Raw genomic sequence first — 20917 nt, 5'->3', positions numbered from 1 at the left:
CCCCGGTGACGGGGGGCCCTCGCCCGCGGGGGCGAGGGGCGCATCAAAGTACGTCTCCCCTGCCCCCGGCGTGGAAGGGGGGGAGGGACGCACTGCGTCACGCGCGGGTTGGCGCAGTGACGCCAGGGTCTCCCGCAGGTGCGGAATCCCAAGTAGGGAAGCCGCCGCGCTCCTGCGGAAGACCCTGGGGCGCTTAGGGCGCCGTTTGGAGAGGGAGGGGGGCGGCATGACCCCCCACCACCCCAATTGACGATTCACCCGGCGGCGGAGTCAAAACTCCTTTCCCGCCGGGGGAACAACCGGGGGACACCTGGCGCACCAGGCGTCCCCAGCCCGCTGGGCAAAGACCTCCCGACCTCTCGGAAGCCGACCGACACCCGATCTTACCCGTGCCAGGCGATCGCTCCCACCGGCTTCCCTCCCGGCCTAACCACACCCGGCAGACCAGTGCCGAAGTGTGGGGTTCCGGGAGCTCACCGGTACCTAGTCGCGACCACCTGTCGCGGGTCGGGGGGTCGGGCCGGACCTAGCGAGCCCTAAGCGGCCTAAGCCCCTAACCTCGATCTTTGTCGAGGGGTTTCGGAAGGGGGGAGATGCCCGCCACTTCCACGAACACTGGGTACGAGCGTGCGCAGACAGCAGAAGTGCGTGCGGAAATGCAACTCCGACTGTCCCCATGACAAGTTTTTTTTTTTTTTTTTTTTTTTTCTTCTCGTCGCGGGCGGAGCCCGCGACGGGGAGACATCCTCGGGGCTGAGCCCCCTTGATGTGGCTGCGCTCGCCGCCCGCAAAAACGGGCGTGTCACGGGGTTTGGGACACGGCGGGCGATAACGCCCCTCCGTGAGCCACGATGTTGTCCTTCCGTGGAGCCGCCAGCGAGGTCGAGCCCACCGGGTGATTCCCCATTGGGGGAGGCCCTGTGAGCGCCCGTCAGCTGGCGGTGGTGTCAAATCCGGTGAGCTGCTCCGTCGCCGGGGCAGCTGGTGTCGAGTCGGCTGGAGGGGGGGAGAGGACTGCTTCCACTGCCACTGGAAGCGTCAACTCATCCCCCGGGGGGTGGCCACGATCCTAACTACTCGACGAGGAGTAGTGGATGTGGGCAGCCCCGGTCCAGTCCGGTGTTGGTGCTTCAGTGCCCACCGGTGAGTTGGCCTAGCAGCGATGCCAGGCCTCCCACGATGATGGGCACTGGGTCAGTCTGCGTGCGGATGGCGGCCAAGATATTGTGCAGCAACTGCATGGTCTCCTCCAGGACTTCCAGCTTCTCGCTGGAGGGAGCTGGGGGAGCCTCCGCTCGGGGCCTCGCCTTCTTCCCCTTGGGAGGGGCGGCGGCTGCTGTCTCTGACGTAGAGGGCTGCGGCGGGACATGTTCCACGGCGATTTGCTCGGCGGTGGTGGTAGCGGTGGGGGCGAGAGTTGCCCTTTTACGGGCGCGCCTCTTCCTCTGCGGCTTGGGTCCGTTTGGGCCGTTCGCCGCGGCCATGAGCGAGCTCCTCGCTGTCGGCTCGCTGGTTGGGTCCACGGTGGAGGTTGCTGGGACAGCTCTTCTTGCGCCGGTCAAGGGCGCGGTGCCTGCCCTCGTGTTGCGCAGCTCGCGCGACTTGATAGGGCAAGAAGGGCTGTTTGCAGGGTGGGCTCCCCCGCAGTTGCAGCACGTCGCCGGTACCTCCCGGGGTCGCGTGCAGTCCTTCGCTGCGTGGCTCTCGCCACAGCGAACGCAGGCCGCCGGTCGGTGGCAGTTGTGGCTGCTGTGCCGAAACTGCTGGCAGCGGTGACATTGGGGGGCTCCTTTGCGTCCCCTCCATGCTTCAACCTTCACACCGGGCATGCAGAGGAGCTCGGTGGTGGCGTAGATGGACTGGAAGCCCAGTGTCCGTCGTATCTCCACAAAGAAGATTCCGCCCACCCTGCCCTGGATGGGACGGATGTACTGGGGGTCGAAGCCGCGGTTACGCAGCTCCTCCTCCAGTTCGGCGGTGTTGGTCTCCATGGGCAGGCCCTTGATGGCCAGCTTCAAGGCGCGTTCCGCCGGGGGGGCGTAGGCGAACCAGGAGAGTCCCGTCGCTTTTTCCAGGCCGGCAAGGTAGCGCTGGTAAAGCCGGAACTCTTCGTTGGTCTTCGCCATGAAACGCACACCCTTCCCGTACGGGCGCGCGTTGGGGACGTGGCCGAGCACCTCCCGCAGCTTGCGGAAGTGGTGCGGCCAGTCGGGCAGCTGGTCCACCACGATGGGCGGAATCTTCTTGCTCGCTGGGGCGGGCGGCGGCTGAAGGCGGACGGGCTTCGGCGACGGCGTGGGCGTCGTCCGGAGGGACGGACGTGGAGGCGCGTGCGGCGGCGAGTCTGGGTTCGTGTTCAAGACGGCGGCGTATGAGCGCGGCGGCGTCTTCTCCAACTCGCACAGTGGCGAGAATGGATTTGTACTTGCGTACGAGCGTGGCGGCGTTGTCTCCATGTCCAGTGAGGGCATGGAGAGTGCGACGGGCGGAGTGGTTCTCACGCCGGGATTCGTTGGTGGCCGCTGTGGCGGCGTCACGGTCCTCTTCTCCGCGGGACCTGCTCTCGGGAGTCGAGGCAAGGGCCGCGGGAACGAGGCCCGTCGCGCGCCTGCAGTGTTGAGGCGCGGTGGAGGCGGTGGGGTGTCGGCGGCGATGGGCTTGGTGGCGACGCGGGTGCGCACGAATGTGCGGGCCCTCCGCTTCGTCACGCCGGCGGTTGGGGGAGCCATCCTTGCTCTGCTCACCCCGTTACAGTGTGGGCGCGATGGGGCTGTCCACTTGTGCGAAACCTAGCGGTCCGCCAGGCAGCGCACACGTTATCACTCCCTCCCCGGTGAGACCCGCTGGTGGGAGGCCGGGGGTGGGTAGGAGTGATAACGGTGTTACCCTTTGGAGCCGCGGAATCTGGAGGGTATTTTTGAATAAAAATACCCCCCCTGCTTCTTCTTCTCGTCAGGCAGCGGTGTGTGGGTGGACGGAGAAAACTTCGGCTTCCGTGCGCATCCGAGTGGACAGAGCGATCCCCATGACAAGTCAGACCACTCGGTGGTAGACATTGAATCGCGAAATAACTTTGCTTGCGCGTTCTAATTTTGTACAGCGACATCTAGTGGATTTCTTGTGGTACTAATGATGTGGAATGTATGGGTTGTTACAATTAGATTTTATCTGTATGTAATGTAACAGTCAGTTGTATAAAAAAAACTTATACGAATCAGATCAATTAATTGGCGTAATGTAATTCTAGAAAGAGTTTTAATGTTAATAGATAGCTAGCTATAGCTATGTGTAGGTTCCTGTAGGAATGAGATATAACTGTTTAATAAAGACAGTTGCATCAAAATTTTATCATAAATTCCCTAAATTATGGCGCCTACCTACCCTCTAAGTTAGAAAAGTGATCAAATACTAACTTGAAGTCACTCAGTTTAAAAAAAAAAAACATCGAAATCATTCCAGTAGCTATGGCGTCATGTGCGCTTCTTGACACGATCACGAAATCTAGATTTCCGCGGGAATGAGGTATTTTCCCGCCATAAAAAGTAGCCTGTGTCCGTGCCTAAGATCCTATCTTTAAATTAACCAAGTCTTATAAAATTCCGTTCAGACGTTAAGGCGTGAATGAGGCAAACTTTTAAAACAAACAATTAAAAATCACTAACCTAATTAGTTTTCTGTCTACTGCCTACGCCTTAAGTACGATAGCATAAATATTAATAGCCCATATTCTTTTTTAGGTTACAATCTATCACCTTACTAAATTTCATCAAAATCCGTTGAGCCGTTTAGGCATGATAGACAAAACTCCCAGCAAAATCCATAAAAAAATCACTAACTCAATTCAGTTTTCTGCCTACTTCCTACCCCCTAAGTACGATGACGTGATCAATTTGATCGTACAACCGTTTTTAGATAACCAACTATTACCTTACTAAATTTCATTAAAATCCGTTCAGCCGTTTAGACGTGAAAGAGCAAAAGTCCCAACAAAAACGACTACAAATCACTAAATCAATTTAGTTATCTGCCAACTGCCTACCCCCTAAGAACGATGGCGTGATTATTTATAGCCTATGACCATTTCTAGGTTATCATCATCTATCACCATACCAAATTTCATCAAAATCCGTTGAGCCGTTTAGGCGTGAAAGAGTAACAGACAGACAGACAGACAGACAGACAGAGTTACTTTCGCATTTATAATATTAGTATGGATTAGGATGACCAACAACCCTTTGGCTACCTATTATAGAATTAGACAGATGTTTGTCAGTGTTTGTAGAACCAAAAAGAAACAATGACGGTTCTGAAAGTTTTTTTTATTCATCTGAATGGTAATACGTGCATTTAACAATTAAATATTAATAATAATAGTACATTAGTACTTATAGTACCTACCCACTATAATGCCTACAGCGAAAATCGCCCGGGTTGGTGATCGCAATTACCTAGACTAGATGATAGTCGATTATGGAGGACGCTGCTGCCCGTCCTTCATAGTATATTCCCTCAAAAAAAAAAAAAAAAAACGTACGACACCCGCGGGAAGAGAAATCTCGCGGAAATCTCTCTCTTACTTCATCATTCGGCCAAGCAAGACGCGTCCAACGCAAGAAATTGTAACTAAAATCAAAATTAAAGAAATTACACAAAACAACTGGATTTATCTTAAGATCCCATTATGTCTCAAGACAGTCTTCTATATTTGAGAACAGAATATTTAAGGTGAGTTCAAAAGATTTTATGTTATGATGAGGCATCTTTTTGACCGTTACGTGTGTTATATCACGCCTTGCTGTGCCAACGCCCTGCAGCCATACTTCAGTTTGGTTCCATTATTTTGAAAGGGAGGCACGGTCCCAGACAGTGTAGTGTATTTCCAAGCTTTTGACTTGAATTTTTTCTTCGGCAGGTCGGTTTCTAGTAAGAAAATGTCGGCATCTGACATACACGCTTCCTTTACAGGGAATGGGACGTACAAATCTATAAATCCAATAATATCGAAAGTTGGCGATTTCACACCCTTTTATATTGCCATAGCTATTTGCTCCGTTATTTTGGGATTGATTCTCATCCTAAACGTGGTGTGCTGTTGTTCACGATACTCGGACTACTGGCTCGATCGGCACACAGGTCAGTTAAGTTTAGTTTACAGTATTTTCGTGTCTGTTCTGTATATCTGCCGCCCTAAATTTCTTCAATGAGTTTTCAATGTAGCAATAAATGTACTTTTTTTTACAGGCAATCGTTGGATTGTGTCTATCTGGTCAGCAACACCACACAAGCAGCCACCGCTTGACTTCACAGAACTGGAAAATCCTGACCATCAAGTACATTACATGCATTCATTTACTGGTGAGGAATATCACGAAATCCACAAGCGTGAATCAGAAGTTCCTCCGTCTTTCTCACAGCAACCACTTACTTCATCACAAGAGTATTTAGAACTGCATAAGCGAGAAAGTGATATATAAGATGGCATTTTTAATGATATATCCAGCTGTAGCTATACTTTCTTTGTTTGTACTGATGGTCATTATACTGATGCTGAGGTTTGGAGCAAGATGGTGTAAGCTCCGCCACAGTGCTTTTGCTGACCATGAATATTGGAATGAAGAAGAGGCATATGAACAGAAGGTATCATATGCTAAATGTCTCAATAGTTGCTACAAGAAAACTGTTGGAGCACAATCCATACTAATATTATAAATGCGAAAGTAACTCTGTCTGTCTGTCTGTCTGTGTGTTACTCTTTCACGCCTAAACGGCTCAACGGATTTTGATGAAATTTGGTATGGTGATAGATGATAACCTAGAAATGGTCATAGGCTATAAATAATCACGCCATCGTTCTTAGGGGGTAGGCAGTTGGCAGATAACTAAATTGATTTAGTGATTTGTAGTCGTTTTTGTTGGGACTTTTGCTCTTTCACGTCTAAACGGCTGAACGGATTTTAATGAAATTTAGTAAGGTAATAGTTGGTTATCTAAAAACGGTTGTACGATCAAATTGATCACGTCATCGTACTTAGGGGGTAGGCAGTTGGCAGATAACTAAATTGATTTAGTGATTTGTAGTCGTTTTTGTTGGGACTTTTGCTCTTTCACGTCTAAACGGCTGAACGGATTTTAATGAAATTTAGTAAGGTAATAGTTGGTTATCTAAAAACGGTTGTACGATCAAATTGATCACGTCATCGTACTTAGGGGGTAGGAAGTAGTCAGAAAACTGAATTGAGTTAGTGATTTTTTTATGGTTTTTGCTGGGAGTTTTGTCTATCATGCCTAAACGGCTCAACGGATTTTGATGAAATTTAGTAAGGTGATAGATTGTAACCTAAAAAAGAATATGGGCTATTAATATTTATGCTATCGTACTTAAGGCGTAGGCAGTAGACAGAAAACTAATTAGGTTAGTGATTTTTAATTGTTTGTTTTAAAAGTTTGCCTCATTCACGCCTTAACGTCTGAACGGAATTTTATAAGACTTGGTTAATTTAAAGATAGGATCTTAGGCACGGACACAGGCTACTTTTTATGGCGGGAAAATACCTCATTCCCGCGGAAATCTAGATTTCGTGATCGTGTCAAGAAGCGCATGACGCCATAGCTACTGGAATGATTTCGATGTTTTTTTTTAAACTGAGTGACTTCAAGTTAGTATTTGATCACTTTTCTAACTTAGAGGGTAGGTAGGCGCCATAATTTAGGGAATTTATGATAAAATTTTGATGCAACTGTCTTTATTAAACAGTTATATCTCATTCCTACAGGAACCTACACATAGCTATAGCTAGCTATCTATTAACATTAAAACTCTTTCTAGAATCACATTACGCCAATTAATTGATCTGATTTGTATAAGTTTTTTTATTCAACTGACTGTTACATTACATACAGATAAAATCTAATTACTTACACCACATAATTAATATAGTACTACATGACTAGCTACGCTTTAAACTTGAGGAGGTAATTCGATAGACATTTATACGAACTTTAAGCCCAGTAATCAATCATAGTAATAAGGTAATACTCATTTTAGACAAAGAAACGGATAGGTAATCAGTTCGTCAACGAAATTATAACACCTACACTTAGTTTTTTTACTATTTAACGAGGGAAAATAATCCTTACTAATATTATAAATGCGAAAGTAACTCTGTCTGTCTGTCTGTCTGTTACGCTTTCTCGCTTAAACCTCTCAACCGATTTTGATTAAATTTGGCACAGACAATCTTTAGACCCTGAGAAAGAAAATAGGATACCTTTTATTGCGAAAAGAAGGGACGAAGAGATTGAAATAGGGGTTGAAAGTTTGTATGGGATATTTTAATTTTAAAATATAAATCTATGAAACTTTATATTTAAGCACTTGATAAAAAAATAATTAAACATTTGTTCTAGCGTTGCTGAAATTTCGACCAGTGAGGGGGTGAAATGAGGGTTGAAAGTTTATATGGGAGTTCGTCATTTTTGGGGATAAAACCACGAAACTTTATATTTAGGAACTTGATAAGAAATAAAAAAACAATTTGTTAAAGCGTTTTTGAAAATTCGATCTTTGAGGGGATGAAATAGGTGTTGAAATTTTTTATGAGGTTCGTCATTTTTCAAGATAAAAATATTAAATTTTGTGTTTAGGCACTAAATAACAAACAAAAAATCGTTTGTTCAAGCATTTTGAAATTTTTACCAGTATGGGGGTGAAATACGGGTTGAAAGTTTGTATGGGTATTCGTCATTTTTGAAGATAAAACCATGAAACTTGGTACGTAGGTCTCTTAGGATGTGCAGAGTTTTTCAACAAACGGATTTTCCGAAATTCGAACGGAACGGAACGGATTCGGAACGGGAACTACGAAGCCAAACTTTTTGTATACAAAATATTAACCACTGAACCTAGGAACATGATATTTAGTAGTTTTGGGTGTATCAAGTTAAAAAAAAATTTGGCTTTTGTAGATAAAGTTCCTTTTAACGAATACTCTGCATCGCCGCCACTGCCGTCGGTCGTCGTTCGTCGTCGCGCACATTCGCCGAAGTGTGGCGGCAGTCAACGGCGCTGTCTTGTGGTGGGGGAGCGCACGTGGTGTATACGTGGCCTGCTCGCGAGTGTCGAGTCCAAACAATCTCCACATTTTAACAAATAATAACAAAATAGCAAACGTTGTGTACAAAAAAGTTTTAAATTAGGTCATTTTAAAATATTTTTGTACACAACGTGACGCTGACCCCTGTAAGTGTCTTGGACATAAGGGACCGATAAATATTCCTAGGTAATTTCTGCCACTCAATGGAATACATAGGTACTTTATAACTACTGTAAACAGATATTTTTTATTTTTTTTTAAATATACCTACTTACTCTCTTTTAATCACATGCTATACCGTTCCTTTTATATAATCCTTAATATTCAAATTAAAAGTACGCAGACGAAGTCGCGGGTACCAGCTAGTCACATTATAAAAATTTCTTACAGAAAGATGAAATATTTTTTATCTAAACTACAGCAAAGCAAGAAGGAGCATTATGTATTTGACCGCTATGCATATATGTGTGTGTATGTGTGAGTGTGTGTATTTCCTCCTAACTGCTAAACTTCTTATCAGAATTTAATAAATGAGGTCTCACTAGAAGTGTCTTGATGGTCCAGTAGCTATATCCTATGTGACATCACATTAAATTCAAAATTAGGGAAATATTTTCTTGCTTCATACTTTGTAGAGTGAGATTTTTCTGTAGTTTGGTTGCAGTTTTTTTATATTTTTTCATCATTATATTAATCAATTGGAAGGAAACCTAAACTTTAGGGTTCCTTCTAAATACTTTTGATAGCTACCTACTTAAATAATTGAATTTTTTATTTTGTGATTGGGCTGCAATCCTCATTAAAATGTATCCGTCCATTGATTGATCTGATTTTTATAACATAGTTTGTAATTTAGTGTGTAAGTTTAATGAGCCCTATGTATGAATATAACTTAAAACATGCTGAACTCTTTATAAGGTTGATCCGTCATATAGGTACATAAATATGAAGATTTTTTGTTGCATTTAAAATATATTGTCAATTCAATTCTTGACTGATGGCTTTTGTGTGGTCCCACTTATTCTGCCAATGTCATGTGATGAATAAATTACTTCATAAGGCAGGAAGGAGAAAAACAAGAATAATTCAATGTTATTATATTATAGTTCTTATTGCGAAGATGCTGTATAACCAGTTGTCATATTGTGTCCATGTTAGAGCATCATCATCCCCCTAGCATTATCCCGTTTTTCATACAGTCCGCTTACCTAAGCTGAAGATTTGACAGGTCTGGTTTTTTACAGTAGCGACTAGAGAGCATATACCAAGGATTTTCGATGAGTAGTATGATTAATGTGCTGTTATTACTCATTTGTACTTGAACATTATGAAAACAAGTCTTGATCTTATATGTAATATGACTCACATAAAACTTTTTAAATGAGACACCATTAACTAAATGCAGAGGTTAAATGATATTATCTAAGTACATACCTAAATGTCATACAAAGTAATGGGTAGCATTATTTATGTTGTCTTTACTCAACAGCCTGAATAGTGCCTTTATATTTTAGGAAATAATTAAATTTTAATAATGTATTAACTACTAGCGACCCGCCCCGGCTTCGCTCGGGTGCAATGCTGAGCAAAAAAAGAAATTATTTACGACATCACATTAAAATCCTCAAAAATAACAGTATTTCTCTACTATTTAATGGATGTTATTATACATATAAACCTTCCTCTTGAATCACTCTATCTATATTAAAGAAAACCGCATCAAAATCCGTTGCGTAATTTTAAAGATTTAAGCGTACATAGGGATATAGGGACAGAAAAAGCGACTTTGTTTTACATTATGTAGTGATCTTGGTTCCAGGGTTCTGCCAATCGTATCGGTTGTCGTACTTACTTGGCGCCGTAATCGCCTTCATTGTGCAACTTGACTTTCATTACTTTGCACCCGCGCTTGCGCACTCGGCCAAACTGCATGGAGTCCTGGCTGAATCGGAAGCTCATGCCGGTAGCGCTGCCGCTGATCAGCACCAGAGGCCGTACGAGTTCTAACACCACCACATTCAGCTGGAAAAACAAATGTTTTTTGTAGTACGTCCCACTGCTGCACAAGCCTCCCCTCTACGAACCGGATGGGATATGGAGCACACTTCACCGCGCTGCTTTACTGAGGGCTTTTGTTGTACATTGATTTAAAATAAATGATGATGAATGATGGATGTAACTCTGAATACCCCAATTGGGATATAGGTGTGAGCTTATGTTCATCTATCTATACTTATAATAAATCTGTAGAGAGGTCAATTCTGTACATTAAATATTTTTTCAAAATAACTATCAGGGGGTGATAAGTGGTCGATACTGATGCCAAAAATGCAATCAGTAAAATTTTTGTCGGTCTGTCTGTCTGTCTGTCTGTCTGTCTGTCTGTCTGTCTGTATGTTCCTTATAGAAACAAAAACTACTGGACAGATTTTAATGAAACTTGGTACAATTATTCTTCACACTCCTGGACAGGTTATAGTATACCTTTCATCACGCTACAATCAATAGGAGCAGAGTAGTGAAGGGAAATTCTTTTGTATGAAAAATCTAAACCACTCAAGTTAGACGTTTGAAATTTGGCATGCAGGTACCTTAGATACCGTAGAGGTGCACTAAGAAAGGAATTTCCGAAATTCCTACGGGAACGGGAATTAGCGGGAAAATCCTTTTGTATGAAAAATCTAAACCACTCAAGTTAGACGTTTGAAATTTGGCACGCAGGTACCTTAGGTACCGTAAAGGTGCACTAAGAAAGGAATTCCCGAAATTCCCACGAGAACGGGAATTAGCGGGAAAATCCTTTTGTATGAAAAATCTAAACCACTCAAGTTAGACGTTTGAAATTTGTCATGCAGGTACCTTAGGTACCGTAAAGGTGCATTAAGAAAGGAATTCCCGAAATTCCCACGAGAACGGGAATTAGCGGGAAAATCCTTTTGTATGAAAAACCTAAACCATTCAAGTTAGATGTTTGAAATTTGTCATGCAGGTACCTTAGATACCGTAGAGGTGTACTAAGAAAGGAATTCCCGAAATTCTCACGGGAACGGGAATTAGCGGGAAAATCCTTTTGTATGAAAAATCTAAACCACTCAAGTTAGACGTTTGAAATTTGTCATGCAGGTACCATAGGTACCGTAGAGGTGCGCTAAGAAAGGAATTCCCAAAATTCTCACGGGAACGGGAATTAGCGGGAAAATCCTTTTGTATGAAAAATCTAAACCATTCAAGTTAGATGTTTGAAATTTGTCATGCAGGTACCTTAGATACCGTAGAGGTGTACTAAGAAAGGAATTTCAATTCCCACGGGAACGGGAATTAGCGGGAAAATCCTTTTGTATGAAAAATCTAAGCCACTCAAGCTAGACGTTTGAAATTTGGCATGCAGGTACCATAGGTACCGTAGAGGTGCACTAATAAAGGAATTCCCAAAATTCTCACGGGAACGGGAATTAGCGGGAAAATCCTTTTGTATGAAAAATCTAAACCACTCAAGCTAGACGTTTGAAATTTGGCATGCAGGTACCATAGGTACCGTAGAGGTGCATTAAGAAAGGAATTCCCGAAATTCCCACGAGAACGGGAATTAGCGGGAAAATCCTTTTGTATGAAAAATCTAAACCATTCAAGTTAGATGTTTGAAATTTGTCATGCAGGTACCTTAGATACCGTAGAGGTGTACTAAGAAAGGAATTCCCGAAATTCTCACGGGAACGGGAATTAGCGGGAAAATCCTTTTGTATGAAAAATCTAAACCACTCAAGTTAGACGTTTGAAATTTGGCATGCAGGTACCATAGGTACCGTAGAGGTGCACTAAGAAAGGAATTCCCAAATTTCTCACGGGAACGGGAATTAGCGGGAAAATCCTTTTGTATGAAAAATCTAAACCACTCAAGTTAGACGTTTGAAATTTGGCATGCAGGTACTTTAGTAAACTTAAAGCTTAGTTGCAACAGGATATTACAAAATTCCCACGGAAACGGTAGTTAGCGGGAAAAAACATTTGTATGAAAAAATCGAAACCGCGCGTAAGATAGATGTTTTCAATTCAATTCAATTAAATTATTTATTGCATTCCATGTAGTACAATGGGGTGTTACATAGGCATAGGAACTAAAACATGGACCCTGTAGGGCACAGCAACGTTGAAGGGAAGAGAGGAAGTGTGTATTAAAATGAAAACTCAATGAACAATCAATTAAAAAAAATCAATTCAATCAATTGATTCAATCTAGCATGCATGCATACCTTAGTAAATATAAAGTTTATTTTTGGCTGTATTTTGAAAAATGGGAGTTATTGGGAAAAAAATTGTACTTATGAAAAAATCTAAACTGCATAAGTATGCACTCCCACACACACAAAGATCTCTCTCTTATATAACACGCCACGCGGACGAAGTCTCGGGCAAAAGCTAGTTTAAAATATGTGTTGCTTTGAGTATTTTGTCACTTCTTCTCCACAGCCATACCATAATTATAATAAAATACCCTTATTAAAGAAAATTTTGAGTTTGATCATTATCATCACCTTGACTAAAAAGTTTTCTCATACTGGTAGTCGAATGTGCAGAAAAATAATAATAACATTAATAACCATGTAGTGCAGAAAAAATACAGTTTCGATAAATGAGATATTTGAAAGCAGAATTGGCAGTGACAGAAAAATCACTCCGAAACATTTGACTACCCGTGATTCTTTATTTTAACACTAGCTTTTGCCCGCGACTTCGTCCGCGTGGCGTGTTATATAAGAGAGAGATCTTTGTGTGTGTGGGAGTGCATACTTATGCAGTTTAGATTTTTTCATACAATTTTTTTCCTAATAACTCCCATTTTTCAAAATATTACAGCCAAAAATAAACTTTATATTTACTAAGGTATGCATGCATGCTAGATTGAATTAATTGATTGAATTGATTTTTTTTTAATTGATTGTTCATTGAGTTTTAATTTTAATACACACTTCCTCTCTTCCCTTCAACTATGCTGTGCCCTACAGGGTCCATGTTTTAGTTCCTATGCCTATGTAACACCCCATTGTACTACATGGAATGCAATAAATAATTTAATTGAATTGAAAACATCTATCTTACGCGGTTTCGATTTTTTCATACAAATGTTTTTTTCCCGCTAACTCCCGTTTCCGTGGGAATTTTGCAATAACCTGTTGCAACTAAGCTTTAAGTTAACTAAGGTACCTGCATGCCAAATTTCAAGCGTCTAACTTAAGCGGTTTAGATTTTTCATACAAAAGGATTTTCCCGCTAATTTCCGTTCCCGTGGGAATTCCGGGAATTCCTTTCTTAGTGTACCTCTACGGTACCTAAGCTATGTCCCTTCCAAATTTCAAATGCCTACGTTTAGCCGTTCAGGCTATGCGTTGATATGTCAGTCACTGAGTCAGTCAGTTTCTCCTTTTATTTAGATTTGATTTTTTTCATACAAATGTTTTTTCCCGCTTACTACCGTTCCCGTGGGAATTTTGTAATATCCTGTTGCAACTAAGCTTTAAGTTTACTAAAGTACCTGCATGCCAAATTTCAAACGTCTAACTTGAGTGGTTTAGATTTTTCATACAAAAGGATTTTCCCGCTAATTCCCGTTCCCATGAGAATTTCGGGAATTCCTTTCTTAGTGCACCTCTACGGTATCTAAGGTACCTGCGAGCCAAATTTCAAATATCTAACTTGAATGGTTTAGATTTTTCATACAAAAGGATTTTCCCGTTAATTCCCGTTCCCGTGGGAATTTCGGGAATGCCTTTCTTAGTGCACCTCCACGGTACCTAAGGTACCTGCATGACAAATTTCAAACGTCTAACTTGAGTGGCTTAGATTTTTCATACAAAAGGATTTTCCCGCTAATTCCCGTTCTCGTGGGAATTTCGGGAATTCCTGTCTTAATGCACCTCCTCGGTACCTAAGGTACCTGCATGACAAATTTCAAACGTCTAACTTGAGTGGTTTACATTTTTCATACAAAAGTATTTTCCCGCTAATTCCCGTTCCCGTGGGAATTTCGGGAATTCCTTTCTTAGTGTACCTCTACGGTATCTAAGGTACCTGCATGCCAAATTTCAAACGTCTAACTTGAGTGGTTTAGATTTTTCATACAAAAGGATTTCCCTTCACTACTCTGCTCCTATTGATTGTAGCGTGATGAAAAGTATATTATAACCTGTCCAAGAGTTTGAAGAATAATTGTACCAAGTTTCATTAAAATCCGTCTAGTAGTTTTTGTTTCTATAAGGAACATACAGACAGACAGACAGACAAAAATTTTACTGATTGCATTTTTGGCATCAGTATCGACCACTTATCATCCCCTGATAGTTATTTTGAAAAAATATTTAATGTACAGAATTGACCTCTCTACAGATTTATTATAAGTATAGATTTACAACATTTACAAATTATTCATAAGCTATTAAAACCAGCGATGGAGACAAATAATGTTTAGTTTGGAGTGAATTTTGATAAGAAATGTATTTTATACTTACACAATTTGAGATACATTTTTATGATTATATTAAATGCAAGCATTTTCGAATATGTTTTTGAGATAATTATTTTGCACAAATACATTTATGTAGCTTAGTACTTATGTAATTTTTATAATTTTGCAATGATTTTAATTTTTGTATGTTTTTAAAATAAATTTGTATGACATGATCAGTATTGTTTTTGTATAGAAAATTACAACAGAGTAGCATTTAAAAAAATGATTTTGATCATATTGATCGATACAATACCGATCATGAGCGATCACCCATTGGGTGGAAAAGCTGTTGCGCCTCTAGTTTCGGAGGACACGAAACCGTCGTTCTTGGATATGGTACAAGTTAGCTGTCGTCATGCGGAGTCGGATGCTTTCGGGCGGCTTCAAAAGTCGCGGATGGAGTGGATGTTAGCTCAAACATATACTTACTAGGAATATGCTCCACACCCTGTCCAGCTGACTGAGGAGCGGCCTGTGCCTAGCAATGGGACAAAATAGGCTGGTTATGTTAATATCAATTAATGTATTTGTAGGTCCAGGGGTTCAGGTACAAAATACACCTTAAGAATGCATACAATATTAAAGTAATACACCAAATTATTTAGGGAATTTACAGTTAGTCTTAGCCTCCCTGAAGCGTCGGTAACCCACACTCCTCTGGTCAGAAGTCTGCTGCTGAGCGAGGCAGTTCGGCAATGTGGCGAGCACCCGGACCTTCTAAGACCTAATGGTTGTTGTACGCGTCTCAGTCTCGAGGAGACTTATCTCAGTTTGCATGTATTGAATTGGCTTGGCCATATTAAAACAGTATTTGAATTTCGGTGCGAATTATTTTTGGATGACGTCGTCGGCTGTTCTCAGGCGGATTATATATGAGGCTTACTTGCTAGCCCCAAACAGAATATAAATTACGCTTGCCCAAGGGTTTGTTACGGTCCGCTCTCGTATTAACGGAAAACGCAGTGCTCAGGTAGCGATTAGGTAGTTATATGTATAAAATGAAAAAAAAAAAAAAATACTAATATAAAACTAGTAATCGGAGTCTCCTTGTACGTTTGAAAATGTCTGTGACAGGACACCCCGCTCCATAAATATTTTTTTATGTATATGTACTTATTATATAGTATGCAGACATAGAGCAACACGGAGTTCCGCGGACTTGCAAACAGAACATAACCAATTATTTTTAAAATCCTATTTCATCTAGCGGCGATTTTTTGCCGCCGTGCGTGGAAGGCAACGAGATGATGGTATGCAGAAAGTTAGCTAAATACACGTGCATTACCGCCTACTTATAAACTATTATCTCCTGGCCAAATAAATGGAGCGTTGAGACAAAATTTAAGACAACAGGGTTGGGCGCGAACCTCGACTCACGGCATGTCGTCTGAGGGGGTCATATTTATAAAGAATTAATTGATCCTAGCGGGTCGATAGCGGCAAGCGCCGAATGAGGGAAATCGTCGACCTCGCTGGCGACGTCGGTATTAGGGTTCTGAAGTGTTTGTTGTCGCGAGCTGATTGGCTGCCTCTTTAGCTAGAGTAATCGGGTCGTTGGGAATGATCCAAACCAAAATTACATACGAATGTAACGTCCTTTGGATGACGTCAGAGAACAGTCTTTCCAAACAAATTCTATAGAAAACTTACGTATTGACGTTTCGTAAAAAGTATCATTTGACTGGGTAGTCAAGTAGCCTATTAGGGTAATTAGACGATTTTTCAAACGAAGAAATTAAACTCAAAAGTAATATTTTTAATTTAATTTAATTTGCTATTTGTGATATGAATCGGGAATTTAGATAGATAGGTACCTATTTAGTACAGTAACACGACAGTGACCATAGGAAGTAGACATCATTATGAATTATTATTTTGAGAATACACTTTGACTAGTAGGTGAGGGAGTAAAATTATTTTCGGGTAAACCTTTATTATAATTAGGTAGGTAAAGAATTAAACGTTTTTGTCATTTAATCAATTTATCAGTTTAATTACTCTGATGAATATGAAAGTTTACATTAATAAAAGCTTAGAGGATACAGATTATATAATGATTTCAAACAAAGCAGGCGTAGTGATATTACTAACTATTGTCTGTTGAGGTAGGTACCTATGAGGAGACATTTCAACATTTATCATTTTGTTTCAGTACCTACCTACTCATGCAGGTATTCTAGGTACCTACATATCCTAGAAGCAATTTACTAATACATACACAAAACACCACAATAAGATAAGTAAAAATCAGTCAATAGTTTTTACCTCAGTTAGTTAAAATCAATATATTACATCTGCCTCACTGATACTACTTAGAGTGATACTTAATAATTATACTTGTTGAATAACCAGGTAATATTGGACGATATAGGTACCTACCGACGACTTTTCAGTTTTTACAAGATCTTTCTGAAACTTCATGACTACCGGTTCAGCAGGTTATTCATCCAATAAATTCTAAGTTTTATTACACATACAATACATTCTTTTAATTCAACAATACGGAACATAGTCACAGGGAATGAGATTCCATTTTCAATATTAATAAATTACATACCTCAAACAAAATACAGTTATTATAATTAAGGCGATCACTTACTGAAAGCATTCGCCTAACGGATCCATTGGCTCGCATAAACTATTTCTTCCTATTAATATTTTTTTCATAATAATCATTCTTCATAATTTTAATTTTCGAAAATTTAGGGTTCCGTAAGGAAAATGGAACCATTATACGATCAGTTTGTCAAGGTATTATATCTCGGGAACGCGTGGTTGCAATCCTAGCTTCTATAATAGTGTAGGGGATGAAAAACCTATGGGATACTTCTCAAAGTCCTAGAATCATTAAAGCAACAAGCGAGATACTACAGCACAATGAAGGAAAAATCCTGGGACAACAACAATTATGAAGGAAGCCTATTAGTAATAGATAACGACGGTATAAAGAGTGATTACTTTATCATGAAGAAAAAATTATGAACATCATTAACAGGACATAACATAGTATGCGAACAAAGGACACCTCTACCTAACAGTTGATACCTATTCCAGAATTACCTATCATTATAAATATTCGCGAAATTTATGCTCACGACTATAAACCATATGATATGAACCATAGATGGTGAAACATATCGCCATTCATATTCTGCTGTGTGAAGTCGACCTCTTGTTACAAAAGCGTCTCTACTGTTGACGACAGGTCGACATGGCAATCGGGGCATGAGGTGAGCCGCGGAGGCGGGGTCGCCCCGCACACCCGCACAGTCCCCGCGGCGTCTTAGTCTTAGTGTCGCACGAGTCCGCATCGACCGCGTTTATCGATTATAATCTCGCTCACATAATTCATTGAATTAGAAATTAACATTAACACAAAAGAAAAACAATAGATTTAAAAGAAATCTAATCTAAATATTTATGGTCAATCAAAATTATAAATATAGCAAGAAATTATTGAAAACTAAGAATAATATTTTAGAAATAAAATTAACGTTAGATGATTCAGATGAATAAATATTAACTTAAATGAAAACGTGGTATTATTTTATTCACATTTTGTTACATACATAATAAAAATATATCGATATTGAAAACGTCACGTCACTAGAGAATTGCCATGTCGACATGTCGTCTACGCTCTGTCAAGCTCCGTGAGCTAATAGAACACCTACTGTCATTGATACGCGAATACTCCCGGTGACTGCCTTTACATGTTAAAATATCATAATTCTACCTAAGTTGTATGTTTTGATGTGACCTGCAACAAAAAACAACTTATAAGTATATGCGTTAATTCCTTACCTAAACTTTGTTCGGTAGTAAGTGTTAAGTATAGTAGAAGTATGAAAGTGGATTTATTTAATGCCGTAGAAATGAGGCCGTTGCGTAGTATCTGCGTTGTTGAGTAATAGTGACTATGATTGAAAAGGGAATGTTAAGTTGTTCCGGAGAAAACGGATGAAGGATAATAGAGGGAGGAAGGTCGTTGGTGGGGCTGGTAGAGGAAGACGTAGAAGGATGTACTTATGTAAGTAGGTACTTAAAATAAATTGGGGATGTCCTGAAAAGGAGGTTTAGTACGATCTGCTCTGAACCGGCGTAAATGTATGAAACGATTGATGAATGTGGAGGAAGGAAGAGAAGTATGTCCGGATTGAAGGTATACTTCTTGTTCGACTCTGCTTACTCCGATGGGACATAGGCTTGAGTTTATGTATGAACATAATGTTACTGTGTTGAATTTTCATTGGGATAAAGGACATCATGATTTCATTCTATGAGCCTGACTTTTGTCAAATCACCAGCTTACGTAGGAGGTACATATTTTACAATAGGCCTACTTACCCTGGGCTACTTTCTCGTCCGGGCCATGACTGAGTTCCATCCAGGGTTCTGTTCACTGTAAATTCAATATAAATTCAGAATGAGTAAATTTTTTCTTATATTGTTTTTCTTTGGCGCTGAAGAAGAGTGAGGGTAACTTTACCGACATTTCACAGCAGAAATATATACAGGCATAAACAGACCTACTGAAATTCGCTCAGCAAAATCTTTATATGAATTGTTTATTTAAAAATTCGCAGCGGCGTTACATATGTATTTTTGAAACATGATATATGGGTCTAGTGTTTTGTATTCTAATGGAACAAAGAACGAATGCAACACTAGTAATATTTGGGCGCAAGGTTGTGCATGAAATCGCAAACAGAATCTCGCGTCCCAGCCCATCCAGTGTACTGTTCGGCTCTGTGTACATTAAGCGTGAAAGTTGTGAAATTAAAGAGCCGTACCATATTTTTACATCATATTGTATCAAAGATTAATGAAAGAATTCTTACAGTTTTTCTTATCCGAGATTCGATTCCTTCTACGATCACGCGGCACCGGCCTCCGCTTTGACGTCGCTGATCGCACGAGGCTCTCGATTATTTCATCGTCCGCCATATCACCGCTGCAAAGTAATTAAGTCTATTATAGATAAACCAACCCCTCAAATTGATTTATTGAGATTCGTCAACTCGTGCTATACATCCACGTGATAACAAAGAAGACCTTAGGGTATAAAACGGTCACATGTACATAACGAAATATATAACGTTACACCAAAAAGTAACGAGACTCACTTTACAAGTATTCTTCTGTTAGTTGCTTGAGACTTCCTTCGGTTTTCAGTGAGACTATCGGTGTCAGGGTCAGTCTTTAGCAGTTCCTTCAGTGCACTGTCAGCGGTGTGGTCACCGTTCTTAGCGTTGTAATTACCAACCTGTACAAATGGAAAGGAGCGTTAGAGACTTATACCATATGTTTCTGAAGCTTAGGTTGGGATATTCAAAACCACTTACGTCAATAATCATTTTTCCCCTTGTTTTGTTCCTCTCCCTGTGGTTAGCTCTTTTCTCCAGCTGTTGTAGTACTCTCTCTCGCGTGGTACGGTACTCGAGCGCAAACTCCGCAATCACCTTTAAGAACTCTGAAGGCTTCGTTTTGGTAAGGTCTCCCAGGGGTACTCCCAAGTACAGTAAGAACTTGCTGTATCTATGAAAGAAAACATCCTTCTATTGTAGCTTTGCATCAGCAATAATACACATCGCGGTGCTTGGTGTGTCTTCAAATTATCCCGTGTAATTTTATTTTACTAGTCTGTGAAGTGTAGTTGTCTTATGTGGTGAAGGGTTGAGTGTAACTTTCAAATAAGTGTAAATTAATGATAATCGCATTGCAAAAACAAAAGAAAATCGCTTAGCACTTTAACTGTTACGACAAGATAAGATTTTTTTTTTCTATCGAGCTAATTTGTTTACCTGCTCATCACTCTCTTTTGAATGACGGATAGAAGAATTATTCTTTCGGCAGCATCTGTAAGGAATTCATTAATTTTGGTTTTGATGATTTGTGAGCTATCGTGTTTGGCGACGCGTTTCATGTGATCCCACGAAGCTTTGCGTTCTGTCTCTAGCTTGCGTAGATTGGTGCTGAGGATGTCAAAATCCACCTTCGATGCTCGAATTACCGGGCCAACCTGCAAGGTTTTAATATTTTTATTAGGTGGACGATAATTGTGCCACTTCATTAATCTCAAATAAAGAAAAATATAGACTTCTAAACTTGAAAATCTCCAGTGAAAGACAAGTTGCAATTTGTTGTTTTTCCAACCTTGCTGAGTTCACGTGTAAATGAATTAACAATTAAAAAAATACCTAACAATTACAACATTGTTTGATAATTTTCATATTGATATCATACAGATAGCATTGTTTAAGCAAGAAGGTAAAAAGGGAATTGTGGAAGAGTTTCCTTTTTTGGATTTTGTTTTGTGCGA

General features: G+C 40.8%; 2 protein-coding genes across 2 annotated transcripts in view; one reads left to right on the top strand and one right to left on the bottom strand.

Moving 5' to 3' along the window:
• Positions 1 to 4700: 4700 nt before the first annotated feature.
• Positions 4701 to 5612, top strand: LOC126381321 (uncharacterized). The gene is made up of 3 exons (XM_050030820.1): positions 4701 to 4725; positions 4913 to 5133; positions 5242 to 5612. Exons 2-3 carry the CDS (start codon positions 4932 to 4934, stop codon positions 5472 to 5474), a joined length of 435 nt encoding a protein of 144 aa, XP_049886777.1. The 5' UTR covers positions 4701 to 4725; positions 4913 to 4931; the 3' UTR covers positions 5475 to 5612.
• Positions 5613 to 16652: 11040 nt separating this feature from the next.
• LOC126381329 (FH1/FH2 domain-containing protein 3-like) overlaps positions 16653 to 20917 on the bottom strand; it is a 39206-nt gene continuing 34941 nt past the window's right edge. The window contains exons 12-17 of the mRNA XM_050030827.1: positions 20400 to 20617; positions 19941 to 20133; positions 19722 to 19861; positions 19437 to 19549; positions 18943 to 18997; positions 16653 to 18355 (exon numbers count right to left, since the gene is read on the bottom strand). Coding sequence (XP_049886784.1) covers positions 18328 to 18355; positions 18943 to 18997; positions 19437 to 19549; positions 19722 to 19861; positions 19941 to 20133; positions 20400 to 20617 — 747 coding nt within the window. The 3' untranslated portion in view covers positions 16653 to 18327. The remainder of the gene's footprint in view (positions 18356 to 18942; positions 18998 to 19436; positions 19550 to 19721; positions 19862 to 19940; positions 20134 to 20399; positions 20618 to 20917) is intronic.

The sequence above is a fragment of the Pectinophora gossypiella genome, unplaced genomic scaffold, assembly GCF_024362695.1.
Source record: "Pectinophora gossypiella unplaced genomic scaffold, ilPecGoss1.1 Pgos_45, whole genome shotgun sequence".
Taxonomy (NCBI): Eukaryota; Metazoa; Arthropoda; class Insecta; order Lepidoptera; family Gelechiidae; genus Pectinophora; species Pectinophora gossypiella.
Note: the sequence above shows the minus strand (reverse complement) of the source record. Positions and strands in the feature narration are given on the sequence as shown.